Source organism: Montipora foliosa, chromosome 4 (assembly GCF_036669935.1).
Source record: "Montipora foliosa isolate CH-2021 chromosome 4, ASM3666993v2, whole genome shotgun sequence".
In the NCBI taxonomy this organism is placed as follows: Eukaryota; Metazoa; Cnidaria; class Anthozoa; order Scleractinia; family Acroporidae; genus Montipora; species Montipora foliosa.
The window spans coordinates 14,839,000-14,851,499 of NC_090872.1; the positions used below are offsets into that span (position 1 = coordinate 14,839,000).

General features: G+C 38.5%; 1 protein-coding gene across 1 annotated transcript in view; it reads right to left on the reverse strand.

Moving 5' to 3' along the window:
- Nucleotides 1-3,944: 3,944 nt before the first annotated feature.
- LOC137999983 (guanine nucleotide-binding protein G(i) subunit alpha) overlaps nt 3,945-12,500 on the reverse strand; it is a 17,540-nt gene continuing 8,984 nt past the window's right edge. The window contains exons 3-9 of the mRNA XM_068846042.1: nt 8,652-8,793; nt 7,745-7,902; nt 7,243-7,371; nt 6,230-6,359; nt 5,440-5,593; nt 5,136-5,331; nt 3,945-4,755 (exon numbers count right to left, since the gene is read on the reverse strand). Of these exons, the coding sequence (XP_068702143.1) occupies nt 5,141-5,331; nt 5,440-5,593; nt 6,230-6,359; nt 7,243-7,371; nt 7,745-7,902; nt 8,652-8,793 (904 nt within the window). The 3' untranslated portion in view covers nt 3,945-4,755; nt 5,136-5,140. The remainder of the gene's footprint in view (nt 4,756-5,135; nt 5,332-5,439; nt 5,594-6,229; nt 6,360-7,242; nt 7,372-7,744; nt 7,903-8,651; nt 8,794-12,500) is intronic.

Sequence of the window (12,500 nt, forward strand, 5' to 3'; positions counted from 1 at the left end):
TCTCCTTTAAAGAGTGCTTCTATGCTATAAAGCCAAGGTATCTTAAAACTATCGGAGACGCTCTTCGATGCACGTTTGAAATCTACCATTGACCACCATTTTGAGAATTTAGCTCCAAACGAAATATGAGCCACGCAAATTTTGGGGTCAGCGTAGATTACTAAATAATGTATGCAAAATTATTCTGGAACACGATTACTAACGGTAAATCACAGACCGTTCCTCTCCGATTTTTTTTTTGAGGGGAGGGGCGGTCTGTACACAGGCTAGGTTTGGGCCTAATCACTGAAACGAACGCTTAGGCTTCATCAGTATACGAGTGCTATTTTCTTTACAAAATCTTGTGAAATGTGTAGTTAACCAAACCGTAAATTGAAAGCGTAAATGTGAAAGAGTACTTAGACCTAATCACTGCAACGAGCGCTATTTCCTTGACAAGATCTCGTGAAAAATGTAGTTAATCTAACCGTAAAATTCACAATTGATCACTACTTAATTCGCGAGTCACGCTTTAAGAACGAGAAATACTGTTTTGAAGAATTTACTTCTGCGTACCGCGTAGACAGCTACGCAGAACTTTATTCCAGGGGCTTTCGTCGGTACTATTTACACAAACGTCACAAAGTTTTAAAATGATTTTCCTCAACTGTAAAGCTTTTCCGGCGTCGGAAAAAAAAAAACTTTCCCCCTCACAACTGGCATTTATTCAAAACAGCACATGCACTTGCGAAAACTAAACCTTCAATTTGCCTTCACTGAAGTGGCCCACGAAATAAGCAAATCAGAGCGTAGATTGCATTGCCGCAACCTTTCTTTAATTACCAATGAAAAAGAGTGTATTGAACTTTGCCAGATCTCACATTTCCAGTGACAGAGTGAGATCTGGGTACGAGATTAGGCCAAGGCAACTGCGGAATAATTTCAGCATGCGCGGGATGATTCCCTTATTAAGTGGATTTTCTTCGAGAATCGGAACCCAGCTCAGGTGCCCGTTTCTCGAAAGTCCCGAAAACTTTTCGGACCCGAAAAGCCACTTGTGAAACTGCCAACCACTTGTTTTGGAAAGTTGATATTTTAACACGTTTTCAAGGTAACAAATAGCAAAATGACTGTGAAGTTTTACAACTTAAATCCTCTCGGTCCTTGAGATACAAAGTAAATCACACCCGAAAATAGCCCGTAAAGTTTAACTTTTCGGGCCCGAAAAGCTAGTCGTCAAGCTGCAATCTGCTTATTTTGAAAAGCTGATCCTTTAACATGTTTTTAATGTAAGAAAAACTAAGAGGATTGCGAAGTTTGATGGCTTGGAAACTCGGCTTTGCGAAGATATAAAGGGAATTGTGGCACCCGAAATAGGCCCGAAAACTTTCGGGACTTTTGAAAAACTGGCCACAGATCTTCTTGAAACGAGGAAGCTTTCCCGGGTGAGAGAGAGCGGGAAAAAAAGCGCGGGAATCTGTCTCACAGCCGAGCAAGAGGAGAAAGATGGCCGCTGTAAGTGATCTCGTTTATAGTGTCTATATATTTGAATTGTCGTCTTCCCTAGTTTTCGTCGTCAGACTTCGTTGCCTCCACTTTCCTAATTGGATCCTCAAAAGTGCAAGGAGATCTTTTTGAAGTGTTAAAGAGTTAACGCCGTTTTTGTTTTGAAGGGTTAACTTCGTTGACTTCGACATTTACTGAGTCCCGAAGTCGATACTTGGAAAAGAAATTACTTGGTAAGATAAGCTTCAATTGTTACTTTGACAGAAAACTGAAGTAATTATCGATGTAAATGGCACTTTTGTTAATTCAGCGCGCGGAAAATTCACCCAAAATTTGACTTTCTGCTATAAATTTAAGGACGTTCGCGCGAAAATTTTTCAACATTGATTTTTTTCTGAACCTTTTACCACTGTAAGATGATGAGTTAGTTATGTAAGAAATGTAAAAAAAATGGGGGGTCACCGACTTCGTTTTGGAGAGAACATGCCCGGAAAAACACCCAAAATGTGACAAAATCGGGCTTCGTTAGCGAATAAGGCCAGTGTCTGTAAACCCAAATATGTTGCAATTAAATCTTTGAAGTGAAATCTTCTGTGCCAAATATTGTTTAAGTGGACTTATTAAGTGAATTTAGTCAGCTGGTGAGGTTCCTTAAAGATCAAGTTCGCATTTAGCGACCACAGTTTCACGCGCCTTGCAACCGCAAGATGGCAGGATTTGATGTCCCGTGAGCAGAAATCTTGAAATTTTTTTAACTTCCCACATTGAATTTTTGTTCATTTTTGGACAACGTGGAGATAATTGTAAATAAAATCCGTTTCTGGAAAGAAAAATAGAGGTCACCGAACGTCCAAGACCGTTAAATCCAGGCAAAGCTATAGCAATGGCCTTTTGCCCTATCATTTTCTCATTTTATTACTTAGCGCGCGCGCTCGTGTATGACGTGGCGTGTGCATTTGTGTGCGCAGTAAGGATGCGCAGAAACAATTGGCGCGAACGTCCTTAAGTGAATCGTCGCCAGATTTGTGTAACCTCTACCATCTAATTTTGTTTCACTTTTTTTAAAATTCTGTCTTTTTTTTTTTTTTTGGCGGAAGGCGGACAGAGAAAATGAAAAGGAGAAATACCGAAAGTAAGGACTACCATGGAAAGGACTTAGACACCCTGTGCCATTACTTTATGTAAAGAAAAAACAGCTGCATTTACCCTTTAATTAAAAAAAACGCTTACTCAACACCGTACTGCAAAAATGGGGCGCGCAGCTGCCAAGGCCAGCGATGAAAGTTTAAGGCAACAAAAACCCGTTAATATTTCATCACACGTATACCCGCACATTTTTCCAGTTCGTGTTCTCACTATTGAATGGGCACAGTCCCTGGCTTTATGTTATTTTAAGTACCCTATACCGTTTGACAACGCTCGTCGTTCTGCCAGTTGAACTGGAAAAAAAAGGAGCATCTGAATCCAAGTACGAACCCAGAAAAAGTGCTAACTAAAATATTTCTCAACCAATGAATGAAGGGGGTAGTTTCTAAAGAAACTGTGGTGCTGCGTCGGTGGGGAAGTAGTATACAAAAATTTAGTTTTATCAACGGAGTTGATAATGTAAACTGGCCACCGTACAGAGATTCTAAAAGCTGACGTTTCGAGCGTTAGCCCTTCGTCGTCGCTCGAAACGTCAGCTTTTAGAATCTCTGTACGGTGGCCAATTTACATTATCAACTCCGTTGATGATACCAAATTTTTGTATTTCTCAACCAGTCCATCCAGCTGATTGTACTGTAATGACATCATGAGTTTAGACTAAGAGAGGTCTGGAGCTGAATGTGTCTGTTTATTACATCGGATGCCTGTGGCAGACCACATACGAAATTCGGTTGTCGTGTTTATCTTCACCCTAAACTTAGCAGCTCAAATTTTCGAAAGAAATCAAGTCTTCATCGAAGGTAAACTCACTACAGTCTATTAACATTGAAACGCAAAGTACTTTAAAGTCTCACCCACAATTTTTGCACATTAATATAATAAACATCGTTTCTCTTAACTTCGACATGATCAATCTTTTTCTGGTATTTATTGACAGGAATTTCTTCATTCAACACAGCTTTTCCATAGGTTTTTGCATTACAACGAGAATGTGGGCCCGGAACGTTCGTAGCTTAGTGGCATTAGATCGTACGCGAAGGTGGAAAAATGGCCACACCCCCGATTTCTAGCGACGATTTTTGGAAAAAAAAGGTGCGGCTTATTTGCGGGTTTTTACGGTATTATTATTAATGGCAAAGGGTCTGTTTTCGATTATCGTTCTGTCTACTTCGTGCAAGTATTGACGAGCGTCTTAAGTCGATTGCGATTTACTAGGTGGGGAACTAACCATTTGGTTAATTCCTGGAAGGATATGAGAGAAGCGTGATAACAGGATGAACTGAAACCGGGTTGAAACAAACATAACGCAGTCATTAAAATCATCCGTTTATTAATTTTCTTGACTCAATCAAGATCCCTGATTTACAGATAGGTTCCTTTCCTATTATCACAGCCGGTTAATAAACATTGATATTACTTTGATAACATAGCAAGGCACTTTCTTCACACACAACTGAACTAACGAAAACGTACATCATCAGTCCTTTCCTCGGATCACATCTTACCAGCCAGTGGGTCAACCAACAGATAGTTGCATGACAACTGGATTTTGACACTTCAGTTTTTTTATTCTCGGCGGAGCGAACTAGGCAGACGAGAATTGTACAAGATAATAATCTCCAGTTAGGATTTATGTCCTGAACATCTGAAGCACTCCTCTCTCACATATCTTTGAAAGTCCAAATTATTCTCAGCCTAAAGTTATTTAATTACTAGTCTTTTGAGAGGAAAAAACAAGTACTAGACAAAACATTGACGACACAATAATCAAGTGTTGTCACTGACTCGATACAACTTCCACTAGTACACGATTTCGACGAACATACAAAACAATGTTTATTGATTAGGTTCTACATGCTCCTGGCAAGTATATATTTGCATTTATATTAGTCTGATTGTCACTTCTTTTTACAACTCTGAAATTCTTTTGTGCGGATTAACACGGTTTTGTCGTCACGAGACAGCAGACATTCATGATGTCTAGCTGTGTAAGTTACTTGTTGTTGCATGATTCTACGTGCACAGAGAACATTACGGGACAATCTTATAAAAACTGCTGGGGAGGTCTGTACACAAAACTAGGTATCAGCTCATCTTTTTGTACAAATACTTTGTTTTTCAGACCTGAAAGGCAAACACCACTGAATTAGTTTTGTTTTAGTCAATACCACGAAATAAAATCTAACAGTCTTGGTAAGATTGGTATTAGGAATGTTTCCGTCCCCAAGGGGGTCACCCTGGAACTCTTCCACTGACCAGATCTGAAAAATCAGAAGGTCCCAGGCACCATGGGTTGAAAGTAAACGGGACAGCTACAATGGCAGCGTCACACATGCTTTATTGTCGGAAAAGAGCCAAACAATAACATCATCATTTCCCACTCTAGGATCTTCCACACATCAGAAATTTTGTTCTGTCCATGTAAAAAGCCCTCAAGGCGTTAAAATAAATTGGATTACATCATTTTCTTCCCACTGATGTCCATTTCATCTAAATTTACTTACGGAGTTTAGAAGAGACCACAATCCTTGAGGTTGTTTTTGATGATGACATCTGTAACAGCATCAAACACAAACTGGATATTGTTTGTATCCGTGGCACACGTGAAGTGAGTGTAAATCTCTTTTGTGTCCTTTCTCTTGTTGAGATTCTCAAACTGAAGTTGGATGTATGCTGCAGCTTCCTCGTATGTGTTTGAACCTACACGAAAAGTTTTGCAAGGACAGTGTGACACCAGAATATTAAGAATGCCTTGATTGAAAACATGAATTGTTCATGTTCCATTACAAAGATACATGTAATTTTTACCTGTGTACTCTGGGAAGCAGATGGTCAATGGTGAATGTGTGATTTTCGCTCCAAACAAATCCTTCTTGTTAAGGAAGAGAATGATTGAAGTGTCTGTGAACCACTTGTTGTTGCAAATAGAATCAAACAACTTCATGCTTTCCATCATGCGGTTCTAGAACAGAAAGTGTTAAAGAATGAGATGTTAGCGCTTGAATAGAACTTTCCGTGCAAAGATATGTCTACCTTACCAGTATGTTAATTTTGTTGGGGAGTGTGGGGTCGTGGGCTCAAGCTTTGGAGTGTAAGGAGTTTACATGGTGTGTGTCATTTCTGTTTGTTGAGCCAAGAGAGATGAAAAAATTTGGTCAAGTCTTGTTTTCTGTTCATTTCCCATTTTAGTCACTTTTGCTTGCAGTAGTTTTGCTAGCTAGGTTTTACTTCATTTTATCTGTACTCTCTGACAGCGACAAAAGTCAAACTGCCAATCAGGGGCCGGGTGCTTGAAGCCTGGTTAGCGCTAACCGTTGGTTAAGAGGTATCACAACATATAAGTTTCCATGGTAGGTATTTAATGCTGGTTAGCGCTAACCATGCTTCAAGCAACCCGGGCCAGAGTGACAGGTTTTTGCACATACATGCTAGTAAATTCAAACCAAATAAATATCATGTAAATATAGATTTCCCTGATGCAAAGTATTTTAACACCTGCACAGTGTGCTGTTGTAGCATTTTATAATTCCAGAGTTCAAGGAAAGAGGCCTGTTTAAAGTGACAACACAAACCCAAACCCCTAGAAGTCGCATCTTACCATTTCTTCATCTTCTGCCAATACTAAGTCATATGCACTGAGGGCAACGCAGAAGATGATAGCTGTTACTCCCTCAAAACAATGAATCCACTTCTTTCGTTCAGACCTCTGACCTCCAACATCAAACATTCTGTTGACATAGCCACAGCACAGAAATCAGTAATGTTAATCATTGCAAGTGGAGGTCAGGTACCCTAGTGCACTGTGGATGTTGGCCAGAAAACCCAGCACCTCCCCAGATGGAACTACCTTCTAACCACAAGCCCCTGCACCCAAAAGGGAAGGCCGGAGAGAAAGAGCAACAAAAAACCAGGGCACCAGTCACACTAAAAGATATTGCAGTGGAAGAGGAATAAATTTAAATAATAATAATAATAATATTATTATTATTATTGTTGTTGTTGTTGTTGTTGACATAAATTCAAAATGGCATCTAATAATGGGTGGATTAGCTCAGAAATTAATCACTCCCTGAAAATTGTCCCCAATTATTAACCCTATGAGGTCCAAACTGGCGGAAACCGGCCAGACTCTGTCTAACGCCAGACAATTTTACTCATCAATGGGGAACCCCTGGGAGTCAATGGGTTAATCACTCACAGAAATGGCTAAAATCTAAAGAGGTTCACAGCATTTAATGAAATTAGAGTTGGAGAAAACAAAAAAGAATGGTAGTCCAATAATTAAACTATTCTCTTTTTTTATCTACTTTTTTCCTTCTGACTTTGCACTTTGCAATATATCAGGCGATCACACTTCAATTTTTAGATGCCCTGGTACATTTTTAAGTCTGACACCACTAGCCCTGTTTACAAGTAATACTCGAAATAATATCTTAACATTGGGGGTTCCTCTGTGAGAATATCAGAGGATTTGACCAAAAATTAAGACAGTTTTGTCATAAATTTCATGTCTTGGATAGCTCACCAACTAAAATTCATTTGATACCTCATCCTATAATTTATCGTAGGTAAAATTCCATCCCAGTTAGGTTCTTGCATAGAAAAACTCACTTGAAATGTAAATCTTTAAATGTAAAATGAGTCTCGACAATTCCAGTTGTCTTCACTCGCGTTCTAAGAACATCTTGCTCGGTTGGAATGTAACTTGGAGATCCTAGCCTGTCTAGCTCATTCAGGTAACTAGAAAACATTAAAAAACAACACAAGTTTAACATAACCAAGTCATAACATTAATTTAAAACATTAAATAGCCAACAAAGTGCCGAGTTGGCTATAACCAGTCTCATATCCAACAAGTGGGAATGGAATAATTGTTTTATTAAATTCCTTAAACTCCAAAAGTTTGGAAGTTCGAAATAAGCGAGGAAGTTCGAATGAAATCAAAAAAACCTTTTTGTTAACAACAGAAAGCATTAACCCTTTCACTCCTAGCGCCAGATGATTTTACTCGTCAATGGGGTACCCCACAGGACTGAAAGGGTTAAACCCAGTTTAATTAAACATGTCTTGTTGGTGTGAATGGGGTATAAGGTAAGCCTTAATATAAACATACTATGAAGCAGAATCATTTAGCTGATATTCCCTTGATCTTGAAAAGCAGTTTTGCACTCCAGAGTCATGCCATAATCTCTTCATTATTGAGACCAGCTCAGGTGTGAATTTCACATCTTCCATACTCCCTGCTAAAGCAAAAAGTTCCCGTGCATCATCCTGAAATGAAGAGAAGATTGAAAAAGAAGAAGGAAACAGTTAAGTTATCATGCCCACGCCAACAATGGCAAAACAGGTCACAGCGAGATATTAACTCCAGCCTGGTTCTACTCTGGACTTTCAAATTGAAGTTAATGAGATCCAATTAGTTATCATTCACGAGTCTCATGATTTGAATTGATCACTCCACAGCACATTTTTCAGTCAACAAAATAAATATAATCAAACCCAACTGAGCAAACACAAGTTAACAGCTGGAAAATAAAATTAATATCTCAGTTCAATGAGTAGCACATAGCTTTCCCATTTGCTCTCAAATTTAGCAATCCCAACATTACAAGAAAACCAGCAACTATTATTGTGAGACTTTCACGCTGACCAGCTTAAGTTGCTGGCTTTATTGTGTTAACAGCCATTCAACAAACAAAATATGAGCCCGCAATACTTGTGTATAAAGAAACCCCTGCCATTGGCAAATGGTTGTGGGAATAGAATCATAAATAATTTGTTTCTTAATTTATTCTAGCAAAAGTGGCAAGTTACCCTTTTATTTCAAAAGAGCAAAGATGAAAAATTTGCGACTTCTCCAGATACTTTAGTCACATACTAGGGGAAAAAAGTTCAGTCACAAATGCGACTACTGTATATTGGTCGCAATTTCAAGCCCTGTAGTGCTGGTATTGCTACAACATGTACTACTGTAATAGTATTATTTCAAAATCAAAGATTAAAATTAAGAATATACTTACAGCTCTGTCATTGTGTCCAAATTCAATCTTGAGTGTTCCTAATGCCCTAATTATAGCAATCATTGATTGTATGGTGTTGCTGTACACTACTTGCTTGTACTGTGCACATTCCTCTTGCGTATAACCATGTTCGTGAATAATTCTAGAAGCAATAATCAGATTTTATGCATTCGCTCAATAAATTGAAAGAGAAGAAATTGGCAGTTTCTCAATTCTAGAACGCCATTTGAGGGAATCGTCCAGTCAAAAATAAGGACCTCTTTGTACATAACTCAATCATTCAACAAATACATGTGTATCATACAAGTCAGTGGTTGCTTTGTGCTCCAGGACTCTTAACCTTGCTTGAAAGGTCTCTCTCTTTTCCGCTCAAACCCCTGAACTTGTCTAAAATTGGTCATTGGTGCATATCAGCATGGTTTATGCAAATTTGTCACAAGTGACGGCCAACTGTGAAAACGCAAAGTGAGCACCGGATCCAAGATGGTTAAAACATCATCAGACTATGGTAAGACTTCAATTCTCCACTAATTTATAAAGTATATTCTTATGTGTTCCATGTGCAATCAACATGCCACATGCTACAAATTACAATTTATTGCTGATGAATGCAATGACAAAGAAACTTTTCTTTCTCAAAATAGTTCAAACAAAGGCTGTGAAATGCAATGGAAGTGGTTGTCAGAAATGTATCAAATTGAAATTTGACAAGTTTAAGAATACTGTGGAAGGAATACTTGCTTTTCACCAAAATGGTCATGATAAAATGAAGACCATCACATAAGTTTGAATTTCAAGTCTCCAAATAAAATAACAACAGACTCAGGCAAAAATATATAAATCAAACCTTTCCTGAAACCACACAAAATAACTAGTTTCTCACACACACACACACATACAGTATTACAGCCCAAATAACAACAAGCATGTTGTCTTGCACTTGACTAAAGCGGTAAGACATTAAGCAGACTAATCCGTGAATCATTTGCTATCGCCGCTGTTTTGAAGTCCTGGTTTGAGTGATGTTGACCTTTTGTGGTGCCGTGACCTTTCATCACCTCCTTAGTGATGTTCAATTTGTCAAGGAACTGAAGGTTTGTTCAGTTTCGGGATTTTTTGGGGGTTTAATTGAACTGTTCAATGATTTAAATTGAATCATTTAATTCAATCGTTTTGATACGAAAAGTAAAATTAAGTCAGCTTGTTGCATCAAATTTTTGCATCTTAGTGTTGAAACAGTGCAACATGTATTTTCATTCCTGTATATCTCAAATGATTTTATTTTTTTACCAAAAGACCACTCTAAATGTAGACAAAATCATTGTCCCCGGTGCTTTGCTTTCATGTAGTTAAAAGCTGCAAGACAGTTGAAAAGCCATTCACAGATGTCTGGCAATTGCGCATTTACAACTGCTTGCCGGTGCGTTAAATTAAGGATTTTCACTACGCTTGTCATTGTAGTATTTTTTGGTTGCTTCAAAAGTTATCTTGTAACTTTAGTTTGCATGACACAGCTATCGGACATGCAAAAATCCAAAAACATTCACCTATTTGTGTTTAATAGGCCAAAAGCTAAACTTGGCATAGCCAGACGACGAGACTTTAATTTTGTGACATTACTTTTCGAAAGCATCGAAGCTTTTGTGATGCAAATTCTTCGCAAAGTTAGACTTTGGTCAATGCGTTTGTGTTTTTGAATGCAAACATGTTGAAAGTCAAACGCAAACTAGTTAAAGACTATTTTGAAACGTGTTTGGTGCTTCGCTTATCTCTGAGTGGTACTGTATGTAAAAGATTAGGAAATACAGTCAACTCTCTCTAAGACGGACACCACTGGGACCCACCTCAGCTGTCCGTTTTAGAGAGGTGTCCAGCTTATACAAAGTTGACGTAACATGACCAGGGGTTTCAATAGAAGCCGGTTACCGGCGGTATACCGCCGCCTGCTTTGCCTCTCACCGCCGGCTAGTTTGCCTTGATTTTCACTAAAAATGCTATCATAAACTTGTCAAACTGCCGCCTTCAATAGGCTATCATGGACGGCTATTTCAGAAGTTATTGAAACCCCTGCATGACCCCAGTAATTCTGAGATAATAATGCTGAACCTGTGCACAGTGAATACACGTATGTTTAAAGTTTGTTTTAAGTTATTTACTTGAACGCAACCTACCTGTTTTAGATTACAATACAATTCGGTTGTCACCTCCAAGTTATTTTTTGAATGGGATGATGACTGATTTAATTTTAACTTGTACTGTATGTGTTCCGATGACAAGATAAGAACTGTCAATTAAATGTCTGGTGTTAAAAAGAGTCACACACCAGAATTTTTCTTCCCTAAATTGTAATTTGAGATCACATTCAGCACCTCACAAGTGTTTGTTGACTATTTCAAAGTGTCCGTTGTCCGTCTTTGGAGGTGTCCGTGTTACAGAGAGTTTGGTTATAGTAAAATGACTAAGAAATGGCCGGGACCTGTCCGTTAAGTGAGAGTTGACTGTATAAATCCTTACATAAATCCTTACATAAATCGCTCTCTCTCCCTCTCATTTTGTTTACATTTCTTGCATTAAAAATCAATTCTTTGCACCATGAGATCTATAACTTGAAAGTCTACTGGTTCTTTCCAGCGGCAAACTTTGTCTTTTCTCCAGCAGCAAAATTGCGGCTCGATTTTGCAGAGGGAACATAATTGGCATGATGTGTGGGTGACGCTGCATGGTTATCCTTGCCCTACCCTGCAAGCAGAGTGTCCTTTGATCTTCCTACAAAAATCAGGAAGAAGGAGGAGGCTGCCAGCCGTTTCAACTTTCTGTGAGTCAGTCCAGTACCAACTTGTCAAACCACTATTTTTTTTCACTTTTGGGCATGTCTAAATTCCCATGAGTATTTCCTCCATCTGTCAATTACAGAAACTAGTCTGCCAGAAAACTACAGTTTTCCAGTAAAAAAATTTAAAGAATGAACTATCTTGAGTTTCCAAGGAAATGATTCCTTGGTTGTCATGTGTTTGCCAGAGTTGTTCGAAAATATCCCGTTATTTTTGTTTTGTGGTTTTCCGGTTACTGGTCATGCGTGACTGACACAAATACATTTGAATTTTTAAAACAATCTCCTCCCCTTTCCCAGGTTTTCTAGGAAGATTGATTGTGAAAGACACTCTGCTTGCAGGGTATCCTCCCACCCCCCTTAATTAGAAATCTCTGTACATGGGTGCAAGTAGTTACATCCTTGTTAATAAAGTGAATAAAGACTGTTGTTGTTATACAGTACTGTTGAAAAAGAATGCAAACGAATTTTGAAGAAATTCGGCTATTGTCCTCTCAAAATTTCAGCGAAATTTCAGTTCAGGGGAAGAAGTGTGATCTTTTGGCCAAAATTTCAATGAGCCAACAAAAGTTCTAATACAGGACGAAAACTCGCTAATAAAAAAAAAAATTGGTTGGAGTTCGTACTTACTGAGACGAAAATTCAAGAACTTAATCAAAATATTGTAAACCTCAAACAAAATTTCGTAAAGCGTCAGTTAGTGTTTCGCATTTGATGAATGTTACAAGCGATTTCCTTTCCTTTACTCAATTGATTAGAAGAAGTAACACTTCAAAGTTAATTTCAATGCTTACAAGTTCACTTCTCTTCTTTCCACTTAGATAAATGATTAAGCTGTCTTATCCCTCCTGCCAAGTCCTAGTCAGTGGTGTTAACCTCTAGGTTTAAATCTGTTTCTGGAACTGTCATAAATTGGATGTCTAAGCCACCTGAAGCCTTGTTGCCTGAAGCTACTTGGGATTTGATTGCATAGCCACATATATGGAAGGTAGGTCCCACTGTGGTACTTTCTTGTTTGC